At 39.4% G+C, this 22,314-nt stretch overlaps 1 protein-coding gene across 4 annotated transcripts in view; it reads left to right on the top strand.

The window, feature by feature from the left end:
- Positions 1-1,064: 1,064 nt before the first annotated feature.
- The window catches only part of BRCA2 (BRCA2 DNA repair associated), a 38,154-nt gene continuing 16,904 nt past the window's right edge, over positions 1,065-22,314 (top strand). For 2 of the 4 annotated variants that reach the window (XM_042838971.1, XM_042838968.1), the window contains exons 1-12: positions 1,757-1,836; positions 1,944-2,043; positions 4,542-4,787; positions 6,171-6,279; positions 7,112-7,164; positions 7,266-7,306; positions 7,400-7,511; positions 9,103-9,158; positions 10,076-10,190; positions 12,363-13,538; positions 14,365-19,074; positions 19,589-19,681. In XM_042838971.1, coding sequence (XP_042694905.1) covers positions 1,977-2,043; positions 4,542-4,787; positions 6,171-6,279; positions 7,112-7,164; positions 7,266-7,306; positions 7,400-7,511; positions 9,103-9,158; positions 10,076-10,190; positions 12,363-13,538; positions 14,365-19,074; positions 19,589-19,681 — 6,778 coding nt within the window. In that variant the 5' untranslated portion in view covers positions 1,757-1,836; positions 1,944-1,976. Of the gene's footprint in view, positions 1,289-1,623; positions 1,699-1,756; positions 1,837-1,943; positions 2,044-4,541; positions 4,788-6,170; positions 6,280-7,111; positions 7,165-7,265; positions 7,307-7,399; positions 7,512-9,102; positions 9,159-10,075; positions 10,191-12,362; positions 13,539-14,364; positions 19,075-19,588; positions 19,682-22,314 lie in introns of those variants that run through there. The other 2 variants (XM_042838970.1, XM_042838969.1) reach the window with 2 other exon arrangements.

Here is a 22,314-nt window from a genome sequence, read left to right as displayed (position 1 = left end):
CCCTGATAAGCTGATGGTGCCACTGGTGACCCAGCAGAGAATGCGGGCCATTAATCTTTTGCGAGAAGTCTTTGTCGTTGCTAAAAGGTTTTAACATCCCCATTACTTAGGGATTGCCTACAAACTGTTTTTCTGTCAGCTGCGTTGTTGTGGGAGATGGGGGGTACTTCAGCTGGTACAAAAGCCCAGAGGGAAAACAGTTAGATTGGGAAAGGTGGCTTAATATCTGTATAATGAAATTACAGCTATACAGGTGCCTTCGTATTAGATTAATAGTCCTTCTGTCCTAATTGCACCACTTTAGTTATGTCAATTCTAAAGTAACAGAGTTAACATCAAGTAATTAAATTCATCAGAGCTGCATTTGTGAATCTGTAGAGACTGTAGAATCCTCCACACCTCTGGACTTGCTGTGATGTTCCATGATTTCTTTACACCACCCCTCACCTTTCTATAAAAGCGTTGCTTTATAAAAGCCATGGGACAGCAGGGCGGAAAGAATCAGTAGGGATGATGCCTTTAAACTTCCACTGTGTGGGTGAGAAAGATCCCTTTGAGTGCCTGAATGGGACGAAACAACATTCTTATGGAACAAAAGGCATTGCTATTCAGGAAACACTCATAGCTAAAAACAAAATGGGTTGAGGTTAGGTGCTGTGTTTGGTTTTGTAGAGCACTGTTCCTATCAAGTGAATGGAAAAGAAAAAAGATATCAAGATGACCAAGGTAGAACTTATGACTGCAGACTGGGTGGGGAAAAAAATAAATAGGATGGAGAATAACATGGAAAGTACTAGCCATCATCTGAATAAATGGTATGGCTTCTACAATGCTACAGGAAGAAGCAGTAGTTGCACCTGCACAGCCTTCTGCAGGATTAAAGGAAGTATACTGGAAGAGTGACTGGTACGGAGAGGCCCTTTTATAGCACAGTCGCAAACTCATGGAATGACAGAATGGTTTGGGTTGGAAGGGGCCTTAAAGCCCATCCCCGTCCCAGCATGGGCTATGGGCTGCAGGGCACCCAGCTCAGCCTGCTGGGCACATCCTGGCCTCGAGCACCTGCAGGGATGGGGCACCCACAGCTGTGGGAAGGCAGCCTGTGCCTCACTAGCTGTAAGAGCAGGTGGAAAACTGACTGGAATAGAACATGTCGAACTCCAGAGTAATAGCAGGAAGAATTTTTCATCTGACTTGAAGCTGTTTTATGGACTCCTTGCTCTGGCTAAGAATCAAGAGTCTGGGGAATGGACGAGTATGCAGAGGATTATAACGCTTTCTGTAGCAGGTGAGTGCACAGGGGAGTTGGCATCTCGTCATGGGAAGGACAGTGCGCTGTGAGAAACAGGTTATGAGGGAAAGCAGGTGCAGATGTCACACAGTGTCGTTCCAGGAACGCAGTCACACCGCGACTCTCGTGCTTGGCGGCGCTCGGCGCTGAGGGAGGAGTGAGCGGAGCGCCAACCGCCTCCCGGCCCTGAGGAGCGGCGGCCGTTGCGCCGCCTCCGTCCTCCCCGCGGGGAGGCGGGCACAGCTCCCGCCGCAGCGCGCATGCGGCGGGAGGCGGCGTTGGCGCCAAGCTTTGAACGTGGCGGCGTCTCGGGAGCGCGCAGCTCGGCGGGGCCGCGCCGTGCCCGCGGGACCCCCGCGCTTGGGGCGATGCTGCGGCAGCGGAGCGCTCCCGGAGGCTGGAGGGAGGTAATATCCCCGCACGGGTAGTGCGGGCATTCCGCCTCGTTGCCCTGCCGGGGTCGAGGCTCGCGAGGCCGTTGGGTGTCCGTCGGTGCGCGGGGAGCGGTGTCAGCGGGTCGCGTCCTTCTGGAGCGTGCCGCTGAGGTAACTACCAGCATGGGACGTGCGGCGCTGGCGCTTAGCCGTGCGGAGCGGGGCAGGCGGGGCGCTGTGAGCTCTGCGTCAGGCGCTGTTTCCTTGTATTTTCTCAGGTTTTCCAACAAGTGTTCCGGTGAGATTAAAAAATGGCTTACAAATCTGGGAAAAGACCTACTTTCTTTGAAGTATTTAAGGCGCATTGTAGCGATGCAGGTACAGTTTGACTACGTAACGTGTATTAAGGTTGTTGTATGGATGTTCACATCTGTTATGTGCTACCTGCAGACTCTTCTGATCCCGCTCTGCGCCGTGCCGGCACGGCTTTGCCCTGAATGCTGCTCGCAGGTCTGGACACTGCAGTGCCAGAAGAACACAGAAGAAGGGGCTTAGAGAGCGGCCACAGGAGGGCTGCCGAGATGTGAGGGAGCTAAAAGGGAATACGTATAAGGAGCGGCTGAGGCCCCTATTGTGCTCAGCCCAGAGCTGGGCAGGCTGAAGGGAGGCCTGATGGCGGCTGCAGCTCCTCACAGGGAGCGGAGGGCAGCGCTGAGCTCTGCTCTGTGTGACAGCGACAGGGCCCGAGGGAACAGCATGGAGCTGCGTCAGGGGAGGGCGGCTGGGGGTGAGGGAAAGGGGCTGCGCCAGAGGGCGGTGGGCATGGAACAGCTGCCCAGGGCTGTGGGCACGGCCTTGAGGTTCTGGAGCTCGGGGAGTGTTTGGACGGCGCTCTTAGACATAGGATTTGGATTTGGGGTGTTCCTGTGTGAAGCCTGGGGTTGGACTCGAGTATCACTGTGGATCAACTATGATTCTGTGATTCTTCTGTTTCAAGAAAAGCACTATGCAGGTTGTTCTTGGTTTAAATCTCTATTCATTATTACCTACTTTCTTATATATTTCTTTAAATCATAGTGGTTTTTTTCATAATGTGTGCTCAGTTGCTTTTTTTTTTTTTTCTTTTTTTTTTCTTTTTTAATTGAGCCTGATTTTCGTTACATACTTGTATGCAGGCCAGTGTCAGTCTTTTGCCAGATGAGCTGGTGGTAGTACAGAACATTAATCACAGAATTGCAGGGGCTAGAAGGGGCCACAAGAGATTGAGTCCAACCCTCCTGCTAAAGCAGGAATTCTACAATAGGTAGCTGAGATAGGCATTCAGGTGGGCCTTGAATATCTCCACAGGAGGAGACTCCACAACCTCTTTGGGCAACCTGTTCCAGTGCTCTGTCACCTTTACCATAAAGAAGTTGTTCAGCATGTTAGTACAGAACTTAATGTGTTCAAGTTTTAGGCCATTACTCCTGTGAACCACTGAGAATTGCCCTGCCCTCATCCATTTGCCTTCTACCTCCCTTTAGATATTAATAGGCATTAACCACATCCCTCTGCAGTTTTCCCCAGTCTGAACAGACCCAGGTTACTCAGCCTTTCCTCATGTGGGTGATACTCCAGGCCCTTTATCATCTTTGTGGCCCTCCACTGGACTCCTTCTAGGAGATCCATGTCTTTTTTAAACTGGGGAGTCCAGAACCAGATATAGTACTCCAGATGTGGCCTCAACAGGGCAGAGTAAAGGGGGAGGATCAACTCCCTTCACGTCCTGGTCATGCTCTTTTTAATGCACCCCAGGATACCACTGGCCTTCTTGGCCACAGGGACACACTGCTGGCTCATGGCCAACCTGCTGTTGAATAGAACACTCAGGTCCTACTCTGCAGAGCTCCTCTCCAGCAGGTCATCCCCTAACCTGTACTGATGCATTCGATTATTCCTCTCCAGGTGCAAGACTTTACATTTGGTCTTGCTAAGGCCACATCAGGTCCCTCCATGCCCAACTCCAGCCTGTTCAGATCTTGTGGAATGGCAGCACAGCCTTCCAGTGTGTTAGTCATCCTCCTGGGTTTGTATAATCAGCAAATGCTGAAAGGGACCTGTTTAACTTGCTGTTATGTGTAAAATAAGGCATGAACTAAATTGAAAGATTTTAAACAAACTGGATGTTCGTTAGGTCTTTGGTTAGGCTTATTTATGGTCTAAGAAATTTGACAGGTTTCTTGTTTGTTTACACTTTGTGGGTGTCAGGACTCAAAGCTATGTCCTTCTGGGAGGACAGGCTGAGAAAGCTGTGGCTGGTGAGCCTGGAGAAGACAAATTTCAGGGAGACCCGAGAGTGACCTTTCAGTATCTTAATGGGGGATACGAGAAGGAAGGGGACAGATGTGTTAGCAGGGTCTGTTGCAGGACATGGGGAAATAGTTTTAAACTAGAAGAGGAGATTTAGACTGGATATTAATTTTTTTTTTTTCTTTTTACAATAAGGGTGGTGAGGCACTGGGACAGGTTACTCAGAGAGGTGGTGGATGTGCCATTCTGGAGACACTCAAGGTTAGGCTGGATGGTGCTCTGAACCCCTGATGGAGCTGTGGGTGCCTCTGTTCACTGTAGGGGGATTGGACCAGATGGCCTTTAAAGGTCCCTTCCAATACAAACAATTCATTGATTCTGAGATCTGTCTAGAAATAGAATTATGGCAGTGGAAGAGGTAAAGTATTTTGCTGCTAGCATAAGAATGCATAATATATATTTTCCTATACTGTATAGAGCTTTGATTCTGTACAGCTAATTGTGATGTTCTCTGATATGTGCCATATATAGAATTAAGATTTCCCCCTTTTTTTTTTTTTTTTTTCCCTGTATGTATTTATTCATAGACTTGGGCCCTATAAGTCTTGACTGGTTTGAAGAGCTCAGCTCAGAAGCACCTCCATATGAGCCTAAGTTGTTAGGAGAACCTGAGGGTCCCATTGGTTGGCTTGATCAAACTTTTAAAACTCCAAAGGCAAAATCCTCTACAGACAGCCAGCTGGCATCAACTCCACTGATTTTTAAAGAACAGAATACAATGCCACCTTTTTCTTCTCCTGGAAAAGAATTGGATCAGAAAAAAATGGAAACAAGTGAGTACATTTTTACCTGTTAGCCATTGTACCTATCCTTATTGGACAGAAAGAGGAATCTTTTCTGTGGAGATAAAAGCAGGATTGTGTGTAAGAATTTTTTAATGTATTTTTTTGTGTAGAAGAATGTTTAACCTTTTCCCTGCAGTGTTTTGTTTGTACATCTGCTGTGTCTGTGTCCTCCTAGCAATAAGATGAGATTTTCTAAATAGGTTACAGATGAACACAAGTCTCTGCTTGTTGTTGAATTTATCCTTAGACTCTAAAGCAGAGCCTTTAAAGGTGTAGAACCATCTCAGCATTCAAATATAACTTTGCTTCCATAGAACAGTTATCCTTCTTGTTTCTCTTGTTTTTGAGCTTGTGCTCAACTTAGCTGGGACCACGTTTCTTCTAACTTTAGCTATGCAAACTTCTGTACTATTGTAAGTCCCAAGGGAATTACTGGTAGCATTTCACAAGATAGAAATAAAGGAGCCCTGAGGTAGTTTTGTTTCACAGCAGACAATTGTTTAGGCTCCGCTGTAAAGTGAAGACTGTTACTGAAGTTTCAGTGGTTACCCATGTCTGGCCCAAGGTCTTATTTGTTTTCTTGGTTAGCCAAGTGGCTCATGTGCCTCTGTTTCCTTGTGAAAATGAGAGCACGGATGGAGGTGAGGTCTGGTACTGCGGTGCAGACCTGCAGTGTGTACAGGCTCAGGAATTCAGGAGTAGAGAGGAATGCAGAAATCTAATTTCTGAGAAGGAAATCCACTGGCATTTTCTCACTGGAAACTGTTTTGAGTGGATGCTCGTTCATGCGAGAAGCTCGCTGTCAGGGGCGTTCTGCTGCTTTGCTAGGCATACTTTCTCTTTTACCTGAGGATGCATGTAAGTAGCATTTGTTGCCAGTACCATTGGCAGCACCTCCAATAACAGTTTCAGAAATATGTTTTTTTATTTAGTGCTACTTAAATCAAGAGCTGTTATGTCTTAAGTAAATTTGAGAGAAGTCAATGACAATGCATGTTTGGATGCACCTAGTCCCCTGTAAAAGTTGCTTCTGCAATGATACAAAATGCACAATACAGTGTAGCATGCTGACATTGAATATGTAGTTTGAATAATGTCTTGGAAATACACTGAAACCAACCTTAAAAATCAGTAAAGTGACAGAATGAATTGTTTTTGATGGTACATATCATTTTGGTGGAAATGTGGTGAGCTGTGTTAGGATATAGAATTTGGATATGTTCAAAGCACTTGAGGAGAGCATAGCATTAGCTGTGGGTTTTGTACTAAAATCATATCTTTTTATAATTTTTTAAAGCTTCTCTTTACACTTCAAAATTGAAACTGTTACTGCAAGATTGTGTTGCAAGATTATTATGTTTTATGTTGTAGGCAGAGAGAATTTGCTAAGTCCAAATATGGCAGGAAGAAAAACACATCAAGAAATTAAAATGCTTGCTTCTCCTCATGGTATCTGCCACAACAACTACACTGCTGCTAGGTATGCTAAATTAATCAGTGCAGATATAAGATCCATATAAACTGGATTTTAAACAAACAGCACTTTAAAACTGCTGTATTTTTCTACTAAACTTCTTCAGAATGGTAAATAATCTCACGTATCTTGTATGTTTATGGTACTTGTGGGTTGCTAAACAAATGGAAAATAAAATGCTAGCTAATAATTCTGAAGACTTCTTTGCTTTTAGGTGATCTTCCAATTGTTTTTTCTACTCCTTTGTAGCTGCCATGTGACAGTTACTGACAGTATTTCAGCTCTCCAGACCCTTTATGTCCAGTCCAAGAGCTAAGAATTGTGATGTATCATGTGCTTCTACAGTTGTAGTTTGTAAAACTGTATCTACTGTATTTGATCCGTCGTGGAATGTTTTGGTAATGGCCTTAGGTGTTGGTTTTTTACACTTAAAGGCGTATTTTTCAGATTCATCTTCTGAAGGCTCTTATGTTGATTATAAAGAACAGTTGAAATAATTACTTAATTAAAATAAACTAATTGGGAGAGTTTCCATAGTTCTGTACAGCATGTTAAGATGTTCATAATTCCATTGAAGTGTAGCATGTTGTTCATCAAACAAATATCATTGAAAATTAATGTGTTTCACAAAGGAGGCATTTTACTATTTGATATAAACTCAGTAGGGTTTAAAATTCTGAAATTCTGACTGGTAGTTAGAAGAAATCTTTTAGTCAGGGAAGTAGCTGTGGTTGCAAAGAAAAGAAATAACAGAGGCAGTAATGTACGTAATGTCTGCTATGAATATTTACTGTTATTTTCAGAAATCGATACATTAAATTTATTTCTCATTTTGCAGTCCAACTATTTTAAGGAATACTTGCAGAACACCGCAGAAAAGTAATATAGCTGGTTTGTATTTTCATTTTTTATTCTACGAACTCTCTGTATCTGTAGATGTGTCTTCGTTTCTTAGGTTGAACTTGTTGTGTTCATTATGTAATGTTTTTTAGGACCATACGGAAGCTTGTTTTGCACACCAAAATTTTTGGAGGTAAATATTTCATCCCTGTACTTTGTTTTCTTTTTGTGGAGTGTTATGTGTAGAATTCTGCATAAAAATAAAACTTTAAAAATATATTTCTAGATCCGAACTCCAAAACGTATTTCTGAAAGTCTGGGAGCAGAAGTGGATCCAGAAATGTCCTGGACAAGTTCTTTAGCTACTCCTCCTACACTTGGTGCAACAGTGATAATAGGTAACTCTGAAAATGAACAGTTGCAAAGGATTAAAAACTTTGGGTTTTGATACTTCTTTATTATTATTTTTTTTCAACTCTTGCAGTGGTGCTTTGTGGGTGACTGTAAATAATGCAACCTTAAGTAGAAGAAATGAAATCAAACGTATCCTTGCTTTAAAGACATTTTCTTCTCATGTGTGAGGATTTAGGGGATATAAATTTAGAAATAATAGAGCGAAGCATGGAAAGATGATTGGATAATGATTCCTTGTGTTTCTTCCACCAAAAACTAGACAACTATTAAGTCATGAAAAATATGTTATTAAGTGTAAGGTTGCAGCTTGTTGAGTAAACTTCTCAGCAGCCATGCTGGCTTTGGCATTTTGAGGCCAAACCGTTTTATTGGTGCAGGTAGGCAGGCTGAGATGCTGATCCAGTTGAAGACTGTATTTCCTAAATTATTCAGACTGGATAATTCCTGGACCTTATTTCCTGTACAGCTGCACAAACAGCTGTGCCAGCGTAACTGAGCTGATAGCTGCTTAAGTGTCACTAACAGTGATGTCAAACATCAAGGCTTGACTTAAAGTGTTGTTGTAAGTGGAATTTCTTTAGCATGGTTAACAAGCAAAATGAAATTTAAATTAATAAGTTGACGATTCTTGAGAAAATGGGAAGATCTGGAGGTCTGCTTATCTATTAGCAGTGCTTTTTTTTGTTACTGTCAAACTATCACTGTATGAAGTATATAAAGTATACAGACTTGTAGAACATGTGCACTCAACGTATCTAAAGCATACTAGGAGTGCATGTCAAAACTGGAGATCTTTGTTAGCAGGATCTGGGCGTTGCTCTTAGCTGGGTATTTGTGACTTCTGAATGATGTGACTTGAAGGAGTGGGGGAAGCACCCATCGTATAATGGTACTCTTCTAGGAGATGAGTTCTGCTTTGAACTCTCCTCATTTTCTCATTTCCCGGATGAGCGCAATTATTTTATAGTCTTGAAGTCAACTTTCTGCCACCTGTTACCTGTAAAAGGCAAACTGATTTGGCTGCTACAAAAGAGGAGTTCAATTTATTAATCTTAATACCATAGAGGAGCCTAGATACCATGTCTGTGAAAGGTGTTATTTCAAGATACTGCACTTAAATCATCTTAAAAGTAACGTTTGCATTCCCCATTTGTAATGGAGTTGAAAAGATATTACTGTTCTTGTGAGTGGAAAAGGAAAGGAAAAAGAAGTCCTGGTAGCAGCTTGAAGATGTCATACAGATCCTGTGAGTGGAAAAAAAATGAACGAGTGATACCATGAATAACTGCTGGAAAGGCAGCAGTAGTGGACTCCTAGTATGCCTACATGGCAGCAACCAGATTATATGACTTAGAGTGTTTTAGGCTGTTAAAAATACACACACTGTTCCTCAGACTCACCTTTAGGATGTTTTAGTTAGAACTTCTACTTAGTTTTATTAGTTTTTTTTGTTTACAGATTTAAGGTGCATTTAAAATAATCAAATGAAAATTGTCTCAAATCAACTGTATTTCATCATGCTCAATAAAATCACTTAGGAGCAAATGAATTGTCTTCTCTGTCTTTCTTCTAAAGCTAGAGAGAATGATTCTGTTTCTGGAGCAAAGCAAAAGGATGAAAGAGCGGAGATAGTAAGTAGTTTTTAAGAGCTGTGCTATTCCTTAATTTCAGTTAAGCTCTTAAGTTGTATGCTTACGTTCCCTGAGCCAAGAACAATAATTCTGTCATTTTCACTCTAGGTCTTCCTATCTGGCTATTCTGGCTATTTTTAAAAGTTACTGGTTACTGAAGTAAGCTTGCAAAACATAGCTATAGATTGTATTTTCACAAATACCCCCTTTGTGGAATATTTTGACTGTAAAAAATAAAATGTAAATTCGGATTAACTAGCTGTGGGAGTCATTCAAAGAAAAACCAAAGCTAGGAATTGCAACATACCGATTATGTGAAGGTTTACTTGTTCCACTTTATTCCCCTCCTGTCAAAGTTTTGAGTTATTATTTGACTTAAGTTGTCAGTAAGTCCTTGTGCTCAACCCCTATACTAAGAGTTAAAATTGAGGCTTCATTTCAGTCCTTTGATACTGTTACGAAAGGGGCAGTTCCCGCTTAACTGTATTTTTATATGTAAAACCTGAACGACTATTGAGACTGAAAACCAGGAATGTTACTACTGGGATTTCATTCATTCTTAATACCTGAAACTTTACAGATAATATTTTTAACAGCAAAACCACCACACAGTAAGTGGCTCTTCTGTTTCTTTTTGAGAGGCTTGCTTACTGCATGCTGATGAACCCATTCACTGCTCCATGTGACCCTGTATTGATTACAGAATGAAAGCTGGTTTGCATTGAAGATGGAGATCATCTACTCACTTATTTGCAAGAAGTATAACTGTAAAAACACTACATTTTATTGTAAGAAATGCAGAATTATTTAGAAATTGCAGCTGTTTATAGCTGCGTGTTTTACTGTTCATGTCACTGATACATAGGGTATATAAACATATGTTCCATGTCACGTTTGGCTGTATCTTTGGTTTGCAGGTTTTGCACAACTTTTTATCTAAAGATGATGAATATACTGCAAAGAATGATACAAGTCTGCTGTCCATACCAGAGACAGTAAAACTAAATGCTAAAGATGACATAAAAGATCTTGGTAAGCATTGGCGTTTTATTGCTATTACTCAATGTATTGTGAAGGAATGCTGAGGTTAAGTTATGTAGTATGTCTTGAAATGACCATGTAGCTTATTTCCTCTGCCAGCTGTCTGCTCCCACTTTGTGAATTGGCTTGCCTTTGTGAATTTAATGTGGCCATTTAAAAAACAGAACAACAATTTCTGTTAAGTCCACAAATCAAATTAGATTACAATGTCTTTGGATGAAAACCAGATTTTATTGGTGTAAGTGAAGGTGTAAGACCATATGGGAAAGCCGAGAGACAAAAAGGGCATGGGCTCAAGGGGGAGCAAGACTACTACCTATGCCTATTAAGTAGGGTTAGTGAAATTACAAAACTTCACCTCAATCCTCATTTTTCTGTGGTGAGTTTGGGTATTTTTTATTTTTGCTATATCCTTTGTATAGTCATTTCATTATTAATAGCTCAAAGCATGACAAAACTTCATGAAAAAAGAATGTTATCATTGTTTAACAAATGCAGAATACATATAGGCAAGGAAAAAGAAGTTTTGATTTTATGTTCTTAGAACATTAGTGAACAAGTGTAAATTATGCTCTGGTTTGAGCTTTTTGGTTATTTTGAGAAACAGTGGCAGAAGGGAAGAATATTAACAGAAATTTATTAATCATGCATGGATGTAAAAGGATGTTGTAGAGATTGACACAGGCTATGGGGGATGATGTATCCTTGGGATTGTTGTTTCTTCTCCTTATTTGAATTGAAGGGAATGCCATGAAAGCATTGTTTGACAAGTGTAAAGAATTGTGAAATAATCAGTTTGGCGTTTGACAAGAACATCTGAGAATTGTGAAATCACCAAGGTTGGAAAAGGCCTACAAGATCATCCAGTCCAACTGCCTGTCTATCACCAATAGTTCTCTCTAAACCATGTCCCTCAACACAGTGTCCAAATGTTCCTTGGACACTTGCAGGGAATGCTGGGGTGAGAAAGCATTGAGGCTTGCAGAGTGATATGTGCTGTTGGCTTTGTAGTGTAGATTCAAGCTGGCTAAGGGAAACAAGGAAATTAGTAGAAATGGGTTGAGTGCTGTGTTTATAAGGATTCAAACTTGGACAGTTCTGACCATCATTCAGTGTGTTACTCCAGAGCAGAAATGTTCCCAGACTCTAATGTTTAAGGCTTTTTTTTTTTTTTTTCAGTAGAGGTGTTAAGAAAAGAGATTAAATAGTTATTGCTTAGCTATGACATCAGTTGGGGGGAAAAAAGACAAATTCTGCTTTTCAGTCCTAGTTTTAGAGGTTACTTGTTATCCTGACACATCAGTGAGCTTAAAAGTCAAAATGAACTTCCCTGGTTTTGTTGTGTTGGTGGGATTTTTTGTGTTGTTTTTTTTTTTTTTCTTTCACTCCTTGGCATCAGAATATTCAGTGTATAATGACTATCTTCATAGTTTTTCAAATATTTCTGGCTTTCTTCTTCTGTTAAAGGTAATAGCTCCTGTTTAAGTTAAAAGTAGTACAAATGAGCAGGGTTGGAATACTCTCACAATTACAGGACAGAAGGATGTGAATACAGCAGTTACTCCGGGGAATGCATCTTAATAAGGGAAAAGAACTTTTACCTTCAGTCTGCAGTGTTTACAGTTTTTTACTTCTGAGATCTTGTTTAGATACCTTCAGGCAAAAAAGTAGAAAGTAGAGAGTACGGGCAACTTTATGAGATGTGTTGAGAGGTGGCTTTATGCACAGAGCAGAGGGCATGAAACCATCCTATTGGTGTGTACTACGGTTAGATGCATGTGTGTGAAAAGTATTGAGAAATGGTCTATGGATCTCCAAATGGGAAATCTTTCAGACAGTAGGGTGTTTAACAGTTAGAGTAGATAAATAGTTCTGAATTACAGTTTCATATTGGAGAGTTTCACCACACCACTATTGCAGTCTTCAGGCAGCTGGGGCATCTGTACATACATGATTTGCCTCCTGTCTCCTCCCTCTAACAGCTGCTATTAAAGAGTAACCTATTTTAAAGACATATATTTATCTTTCCAATCCTGAGTTGAATAAAGGTAATGACCATAAAATTGAATGTTGTATTTTTACAGGTAAATACAATACTATTCTTAAGTTATTTCATGAAATGTAATTTTTTTCTCCCCAATCTCTCTATTTTCAACTATTTAGAGTTGGAGATGTTAGATGGTTTATTTGGTGAGATGAATAGCTTCGAGGATTCATTCAACTTGCCTGCTGAATCCAGTGGAACTCTTCTGCTGTTGCCACGTGCTCTGGATGCGATAGAGAAATGTGAAATAAAAATAGATGAAGCACAAGGAAAGGGTGACGTTCTTTCTGAACAACATATGAGAAGAAAGACTGCCATTTCACAGGAAGTGAAAGCTGCTAACTGGACTGAAAAAAGCTGCTGTGTTGAAGTGAAGGATTCTGTATCCCAGAACACCGATGAAGATATCGTAGATAGTAAAGACAGCTTCTTAATAGGGCATGAAAAAGAATTGGAGTATCTTAGGATTGCAGGAAACTTTCAAGATAATAGAACACAGAAATCACCTGCGAATGAGAAGCTCATGAAAGATGTGCTGTCTTCATCAAACCAGTGGTCTCAGCTGAACTTGTCTGATCTTGATGTAACTCATCTGGAAATATCTATGTGTAGCTCTCCACAGTCTGACTTACGTAGAGAGAAAGGTTTAGAAGAGAAGTCAGTACTAATGACCAAGAATGATGTTGTAGAAACATCTTTACTGAGTACTGAAGTATTGAAAGATGCTCAGGAGCTCTCAAGTGCCAGTTTATCAGAAAATTGTAGTGATGTGAAAATAACTAAAAACAACCCAATGACAGAAATAACTCCAGTAAAACCTTTGTGTGTGAGTCCAAAGTTGGTAAAAGGATGTGCACATGAGGAGGTTTCTAAAATGAGCTTTTTAAACTGTAGTTCTTTTTTAATTGAAAGTACAAATGTCATGGAGTATTCTGTAGTCTACAACAGCACCTTTTCCACGCATTTAAAAGCAACTTCAAAATCTGTGGTAACTGATGTTCTTTCTCACTCTCTTATACGTAGCACTGCATCTCCAGATAATTGCAATGACCTACATTTAACAAATAGTGAAAATAATCTTAGAAAATCTAGCTTTAAAAGCCTAAATATGTTATCCAGATTGAGGAAGAAATCCAAGAGATTTATTTATACGTTAAATAATACTCTAGTGTATCAGGAAGAAAATGTGCAGAAAGAAGTAACCTCTGAATCACCTGCTAATCCTGTGTTAACACGTTTGGAATCTGATTTACATGAATTTAGAGGTTGTCAGGTGGCCACGGATGGTAATCAAGGTATGTTATTAAGCTTTTGCATATTTTTGGAGGATACTCCATTTAGTAAATACCTTTTCTGTAAATACTTTACTTAAAATTGTGTAAAACCTTGTATTTGTGATAAAGTTGCAGCTGTTTTAGTAACCAGGGCATGAATTGATCTGTCATAGTGACAGAAGAGCATAAGTGTTTTCAAATAGTCTGGTGCTAATTTACTGTTTTCACCTCAGGTTATCTTCTGCAATAGAAACTTCCACAGTGAGCCACTATTCTAATGAAGCACATCAATTATGTTTGTCACTGCTGTTCAGACATCCAAAGTGTCAAGGGCTATCCTGTCTCTTAGATGTTATAAAAGAATGTTAAAATTATTTTTTTCTATAAGTAGGGGATTTAAGATTGTTTATCTGTTTCTTCTGGAAGCACAAAATATTTAACATGCATACGTATTTAATGAAAGCAAGGACATGCATCTTTAGAAATTGTTACTCTTGGTAGAAAAATTGCTTAAAATTAGGAACAGAACCACCATTTTGTAAAGTTTGAAACAAATCCTTGCGTTGAGACACAAGGAATGGAAGCCCTTCTCTTCAAATTTCATTATAATTAATTATTTATTTCTTGATGGCATTAACTGTAGCCTTTTTTCTACTGGCTACCAGAACAAAATTAGGCAAGATGGATCACAAATCCTTTCAAGGCGTTCACATTTGAAGAGGAAAGTGTTATTTATGGTATGAATATATAGAAATGATCATATAGGCCAATATTGTATGACAATTTGAATTTACGTTTGTTTGAATAAATGAGAGGTAGTTTAATGTATTTTTTCTCTTTCATGTAGACTGCTTGCATTCAGCTGAGAGACAATCAAATATCAAAGAAAATAATTTCAACACTCCTACTATGGAGGTAGATGCAATGGATAACTCTTCTGATAATTCTGTCAACAGTCGGCTGAAGCAAAAAGAGCTGAGTGGCTCAGGGGAAAATGCAAGAGAGTATCAACCTGCTACCTCATTTAAATGCTTAGAAGCATCTCATACTCAGAGTGAAGACACAACAGATTGTTTAAATAGTGGAAGAATTTCAAATATAAAACGTAAGGTACTAACTTCAGCATACCTAATGGCAAGAAGGTGTTCCAGATTGCTTCCTGAAGACTGTTGCTTAAGGAAAGTCAAGAATGATACATATATCAGTCCTAATATGAACAGTCGAGCTGCTGTACCTCAGAGCCCTATAGGACAGCCTCCACAGTCCTTTCCTAGTTGTAGTGATTGCTTGATTGATATGCACCATGGCACTGCGTTTGTGACAAACAGCAACTTCAGTAATACTTTGAGTCGGATCAAGTTTGGCATGAACAGAGTTGGTAGTAACTCCTGCAATAAAATATTAGCTGATAAAAGGCGTGCTACAGATGAGCTGTCAGGTGAATATAGGGAAATAGTTGCACCTTTGGAAAGAAACTGCTTAGAAAACAGTAGTACTGGCTTAAAACAGTGGGGGAAGGAAGATGTAGCCGAAAATCAAGAAACACTCTCTATTAAGAACAGTGAAAACTCTGAAGCAGCTACTTGGAATAATATATCTGTAGAGGTTGCTGAAGAATTCTTGGATTGTACAGATAATTCTTTGAATGAAGTAATTTCTGAAGAAGATAGACAATTAGCACATGTGTGTTTCAAAACAAAGCCAATTGAAAACCTAGAACATAAAGGGAAATCATCAGGAGATCTTCACACATGCAGTCCAAGTCTGAGCTTTGGTGGCTTCCAGACTGCTTCCAATAAGCAGATTAAATTCTCTGAAAGCAGCATAGCAAAAGGCAAAATGCTATTCAAAGATATTGAAAATGAATGCTTTGAAGCCTCTTCCATGGAAAGAGTCAGAAATTTTTCAAATGAAGTTCAAAAGGAGAATATATTTTCCTCAGATTTGGAAAGCAAAACAGGCAGTACTTCATCTGGTTTGCAGACAAGGTGTACACAGTATATTCCACAGAAGGTTGATTTATGTAAAAACTCGCTTAGAAATCAACTATCCATGCAAGAACCAACTCAGTCTTTGACAGCGAGCCAAGAAGCTGAAATTGCTGAACTTTCTAATATCTTGGAAGAAACAGGTAGCCAGTTTGAGTTCACACAATTTCGAAAGCAAAGTAACACGATACAAAATCATGTTCAGCAATTTGGAGCAACAAATGTGGAAAATGCTTCTGAAGCAGGGGAAGATATTAATTTCTATAGCACTCTTAAATCTGAAAATCATGTAATAAGTGACGAATACTGCAGTAAGTTGAAAAATGAAAATGAATGTAAAATGGTAGAATATGAAAAAGAAAACACAGTGGTTTTCCATAAAAGTAAAAAAAAAGTTATTTCTACTAACTTGGACAGAAATGAAAGTGGAATATCCAGCCATGAGAGCTGTCCGGTACCTTTACAGGCCAGCTTTTCTAATTTTGTAGGATTTATTTCAGCTGGAGGTAAAAAAATAAATGTTTCTAAGGCAGCTTTGACCAGGTCTGCAGAGCTTTTCAAGGACTTGGATGATAATAGCTTTTTGTTTAAATCTTCTGAAACTAATACTGGATGCTGCAGTTCAGATGAGCATGTGTCTTCTAATTGGAATTTTATCAGATGCCAGACAAAAGAAAGTGAAGGAGGTATACTTTGTGTTCCAAACATAAGAAGCATAGGTCCCATTTCCCACTGTTCAGAGAAAGAATATGCGGAAGATATTAGTACCCCATGTAAGGAAAATACAAAAAACTGGACAGAAATAATAAGTGATAATGAAAATGTTGATTTCAATTGCACTAATGCTAGATGTTCTGTCTCTGGAATGAGAAACAGTCCATCATCCTTTAAAAAACCTCACCAGAACTGTAAAAATTCTAATCAGTTTCTGAATCAAGGAAACAGCCAAGTTGAAGGTTGTTTGCAAGAAGACGCTTCCTATCTGATGTGTCTAGGTGATAATATTAACAGTGCAGAAGAACATGGTTTAAGTGTTTCAGATGAAATGGAAAACCTGTCCCCTAATCAGAAAGAAGACAGAAAGCAGGAAGATGAACACTTGCTGCTAAACTGTCAAGCTGCAGATTCTGATGCTGTATCCATTTCTGACTCATCTTTGTGTAGTTCTCTACATGATCTCAATGTACAATGTGGGGAAAGAGATACAGATGTTTCAGAGAACTCTAGAAAACAAAAGACAAATAGTGTCAATGTGAAAGGAAAAGACTCCAGATGTAAGAACCTGTTTGTGAGTGAAAGTGGGATTAAAATAGGCTCTTACCAACATCATCGAGTACCTTCCGAGCAAGAGATGGATGTTGAAAAAAACAAAGTTAAAGGAACTTATCTGACTGGTTTCCATACTGCTAGTGGCAAGAAAATAGCCATCGCTGATGGATTTTTGGCTAAAGCTGAACAGTTTTTTTCAGAAAATAATGTTGATTTAGGAAAAGATGATAATGATTATTTTGAGGACCGCTTAAGGAAACGTAATAAAAGCTATGTTAAAGACTGTGGCATATGTATGGATGGTGTTGCTCAACATGATGCAGATGTACTTAATTTTAAAGATAAGCTTATCCCTGAAGAACCTGGGGACCGACTAAAGCAGGCAGTAGAGGGGAGTCCCATTAAAGAAGCTGTTAATCATGACAGCATTAAAGTGGGTGCATTTATTAACGTGGATGAAGAATGTGAAAGAAATTTGGCAGCTCCGTGTGCAAACAAGGAATCTTATGTCAGACCTGGAAAGTCAGAATTAAAATCTCTTCCTGGACCTGGGAGCAATTCTTTAACTAGAACTCTTTTGTTTGAAGATAGAAAATTGTTTGCAGAGAGAGACGTGGAACACTCAGCAGAAAGGAGGGATAATTCAGAAAGCAAACCTGACTTTCCTCTGAAGTATGCTACATCTGTGCATTTAACAAAGGTGTCAAGTGACCTTGCAGATAATTCTGTGCCTGGTGGTATTATTAAGGCTGTATCTGCTGAGGATAGTTGCAAATCTAGTCAGTCCCTCCTCTTACCTCATGGTAGTGTTCCAAAAAGTTCCTCACCTTATCTGCACTGTGGCAGTCAAGAGAACGGCTTAAAACGTTTAAATGAACTTTGTTCTAATACAGACTGCTTCACAAATACTGCAGATAATGCTCACCAAGAACAGCCTGAAGTTGATCTTCCTGAAGATGGGACTAATCTAATCTGGTTACAAGAAACATCACTTAAAGCTGAAAGTCAAAAGAGTGATCTGAAACAGGTGTTCAGTACAGCAAAAGGTAAAGCAGTCTCTGTTTCAGAAAGTGCATTAGCAAGCATCAGACAAATGTTTCGAACAGACTATGATGAATATGTAAAATCTGAAATCGAGACTAAATCAGGAACTAATCAAACAGAAATTGCTGGGAGTTCATCTTTCAGCATTCATGCTGGGGGTCCTGGTTTTGCTACACTAGACACTACAAAAAGTGAGATGAATTTGGCTGCATCTCATTTTATTAATGGAAATGGGAATCTTATTGAAAACAATCCCCAAGGTGCAAACATGTCTGCAGATGCAGATTCTGTTCAAGATTCTCAGATGCAATGCTTTGAGCAGAAGAGTAAGCTTTTAGGACTTTTGCCTGTGCCTAATAAGCAGTCAGGGCCTTCAGGCAACCTTGGATTTTTCAGTACAGCAAGTGGGAAGCCTGTGCAACTATCAGAAGAGTCGCTAAAGAAAGCTAGGCAGCTGTTTTCTGAAATGGAAGGTAGCCATTCACCAGAGCTGCAAGATGCACATTTGCTTGAAGATGTTGAAAAATCCAGAAACCGTGATGAAATATTACCTAGAGAAATGCAGCTAGCACTGCCAAGAGGGAAGGAGAATGCCAGCACTGATAAGATTTCAAGTCCTGCTTTGGGGTTCAGCACTGCTAGTGGAAAGCAAGTGACCATCTCTGAAAGTGCCTATCGGAAAGCAAAGGCAGTTTTAAAGGAAGCAGATGACCTCTTAAGCAATGAGCTTGGTGTTACAGATGAACTTTGTGAAATTAAAGAGAGTGATCAACATGTAGAATATTTAACTGGTAAAGTAATTTCAGAATCCAAAACTGAAAAAAACTGCAGTGAGGAGCTTGACTTGAAAAGCATTCGCCCTGAAGAAATAAAGTCCTTTCCAAGCACTCACCATGTCAAAATTACTGAGTATGTATCACATAGTAAGAGAAACAGCCAGTCAGTGCCCTTTAAAAATAGCTTTGAGCAAGAAGAGACCAGACTTTTTAGAAAAGGAGAGCTGAATCTGGGGGTGAAAACAGAAGCTGAATCAGATTTATGCAGTGCTACATCTAAAGCAGAAATAAACATTTTCCAAACTCCAAAAGGCTACTTGAAAACAGAGACTGTAGAAAGTACAAAAGCTTTTATGGAAGATGATCTTTCAGATTCTAGAGTCCAGGTTAAGTCTGCACAGTCCTTCGTTGGCAAAATGTCAGATAACCTTCAAAATAAGCCCTTTGGGAAGAGATACTTGGAAGAAAAAGACTCACTTGGTAGGTCTTTGTCTTATGTCTGATTCAATAATAATAGGGTGTTGTGATTTTGCATTTAGCATTGATTTTCTTAATTGGAAGTAGGTCACCATAGACTCTTATAGGTGCACAAGCTCGGGTGCAAGTGTTGAGAAGACTAATGCAAGAAAGTGTGGGTAGGCATAAAAAGGTACATGAGCATATGTCAGGCCAACCCCAGTCAGCCCACGCCACAGCTGAACTGTAATCTAGAGGGAACAGACCTACTGATTAGAGAATAGTTTGACACAGGCTGCCTTATACGTAGTCTTGGAACCATTCATGGTAGCACCATACAAGCTTCTTCCTGTGCAGAAGAAAACTTTGCAAAGCGTGCTGAACTAGCTCTGTATTAGAAAAGGATGTTAAAATCATCCAAAAACTTGCTAATTCTGTTTGCTATGACTTCTTCTGTGTTGTATTTAGCAATTTAGTTAAGCTGTACAGTATTGGCAAGAAACTGAACTTAATAGAAACATCCCTGTTTTTATCCTAGGAGAACCTCCGATTAAAAGACAGCTACTGCTTGAATTTGAGAAGATGAAGATTCCCCCCAAATCTTTGAAACCTTTGAAAAGCACTCCTGATGGTAATCCTGGTGTTCTTATGTTCTAAGCAGTAATCTCAATTTACCTTTAAAATTCTTTTGTTTCCAGTTAACTAACAGAAAGTGATTGCTTGAGTGATTCTTTTGTCACTACAGTCATGAAAATTCAGGGAAACTGCTATGGTGATGTCTCTGCTGACTTGAAGTCATGTAATTAACAGCATGCCATGTGGTATCTAAATGCATTAAGCTGCACTGCTTTTGCAAGAAACCTGTTTAATTTCCGTCATGGTAGGAATTCATCCAGTTTGTCACAGAAGTAAAGCTCACTGTTACCAGCTTCAGTAGGAGGAATGTGTTTTACTCATCTGTGAATTTTCAATCAAAATTTCTATCTACAGGTAAATAGGAAGGTACTGATGATTTTATCTTACAATAGTTAGTGCAGAATATGCTTGCTGATAGCTGTGTTATGGATGCTCTTAATATTTTGTACCAGATAATCTGGAGACTCTGGAAAATGAAAATTAAGGCTTTAAAGTTTGAGGTGATGCTCTTTGGGAGCTCATTATGATTGTTGTGTAGGGTAGTGTGACTGGATGCTGCTTTTGCTTATGGGATAAGCTGTTTTTCAGGGAGCTTGTTCTTTCAAAGCATTGCATGCTGTCACCTAGAATTCAGTAGCAGTGTGTGCATAGTAAATCAGAAAGGCTTGTGCAGCTAGGAATTATTGCCAAGCAGCCTGAGATGAGAGGTCTCTATTTACAGCTGCTGATTTTGAAGCCTTGAAAATGATACAGCATGTAAAATAATCCACTTTGGGTGGGTTGGTTTGATGTTACAGAAGATTTCCGTTTCACACACAGAGTACTGTAGTATTGCTGGGTAGTTCTGTGAAAATTTCTTGCATCTAGTTGTCACTTTCATTTTTAATTGCCAGCTGTCCTCTAACCTAGGTAGTGACCTGCATTACTCAGTGTAACAATTTAAAAGCATAATCTTCATATTTCTTTCTCTAAGTGAATGACACATCCTTTGAAGCTGCAAAGCAGTGGTGCTATATGTCTACTAATGTTACTTTTGTCAGATATTTGGTCCTGTTTTGGTCTGCCTTTATTGTCCCTTTAAGGAGGTACATTCTATGCCTTGTTACTCAAAATGGAATTACATATAAACTTCTTTTGCAAGTGAGAATTACTACTTTAAATAAAGTACTTCAAAATATTATCTAAAGTTTTAAGGAGTAAGTTGAAATGAGAGTCGTACTTAAATGGTGAATGTTTTCTTTCACTGCGTCAGATACAGGGGAAAAAAAAAGAAACAGCATAATATTTTCAGTAGTTCACGGGACCACCACTGTTCTTAAACACCTTATTCCAACTCACAGACATTTTCTTAGGTAACTGATGGGTATGCAGTTACCCACAAAGCTGGCTTCCTTTTGGCAGTATAAAAGCACCAAGCATTTATAGATACCATAGTAAGTGCAGTGACTCACCCACGTCAGTGTGCAGAAATGATTTTGTAACTAAGTATTTGAGTCCTAAAAAGTGTCTCTTTTGAACAAATGGATTGGTTACTGCATGCTGCTAAATTTGTTCTAAGCAAGAAATTAATAAGTTTTTAATGGAATTTGTAAGTTATTGCCAGATAATAATTTTATACCCTTCATACATAAATATTACCCTACCCTGCAGCGGAATCTTAACAGTGTTACTCTGGTGGAACAAATGAAAGCAGTTCTAATTTCCAGAACAGTCCTGCCTTGTGGCTTCAGGAACATGTGGTGTGGCATCTTGTAGCTGTGACTTGTCATCTGAAAATTCCTCTTAGAAACCCAAGGGCATTCCACAAACACAACACAAATAGAGTTTGAATTCCAGGCTGACGTGATTTAGATCTGTTGGTAATAGGGAGATAAGCACATCCTTAGAAAGTCTGGAAGAGAAGTTCTGTGCAGACGTGCCCTTTTCTATTGCAAATGTAGTTGTTTGGTTTTTTTTGTTGCTGATGTTTTTTAAAGTTGCTAAATGAGTTCGAAATTGAATGGGAAGCCTGCCTGGAATCAAATACATGTTAAACGTTTCCATTTCAGGAGGCTAAAACATCTTGCATGCTTACAAATGAGGGCTTTTGGGAGTTCAGCACTATGGTGATTTATCTTTTAGATCTGAGTGCAACTAGTATGAAGAACAACCCAGGCTTAATTAGGGAAGGCTTCAGCTAATAATTGGTTTTCAATCTGTGTTTTCACTGCCAAGAACCTGAAATAAAACTTAACTTGTGTGTGATCCCTGATGTGTTGGAATTAATTCTGCATTTACAGTTTCTTCAAATGACCACCTGTCCACTCATACTTAGTGCCTGACAAACTGACAGGGGAAGATACTTTTTAAATTTTTTTGTCAAAAAACATGGCATGTGGTTGAATGTCATCTTTCCCAAGATATCGCACAGTCAGCTCTTCTCAAGAGAGAAGAATCTTTAAGAAAAACATAAAATAAAAATCAGTGGGGCTAACCTCATAATTTATCAGGTATACTGGACAACATATGATTGCTAACTTTTGTGCCTTGGAAGTGAATTTTGCATTGATGATAGAATGTACAAGGACCTGTCACTAGACTAGTGACAATTCTGTTATTTTCCTTGCTTTTTCCCACAGTCAAATTTCT

Source organism: Centrocercus urophasianus, unplaced genomic scaffold, assembly GCF_019232065.1.
Source record: "Centrocercus urophasianus isolate 14NV4802_14NV808 unplaced genomic scaffold, USGS_Curo_1.0 seq_9, whole genome shotgun sequence".
Lineage (NCBI taxonomy): Eukaryota > Metazoa > Chordata > Aves > Galliformes > Phasianidae > Centrocercus > Centrocercus urophasianus.
Note: the sequence above shows the minus strand (reverse complement) of the source record. Positions and strands in the feature narration are given on the sequence as shown.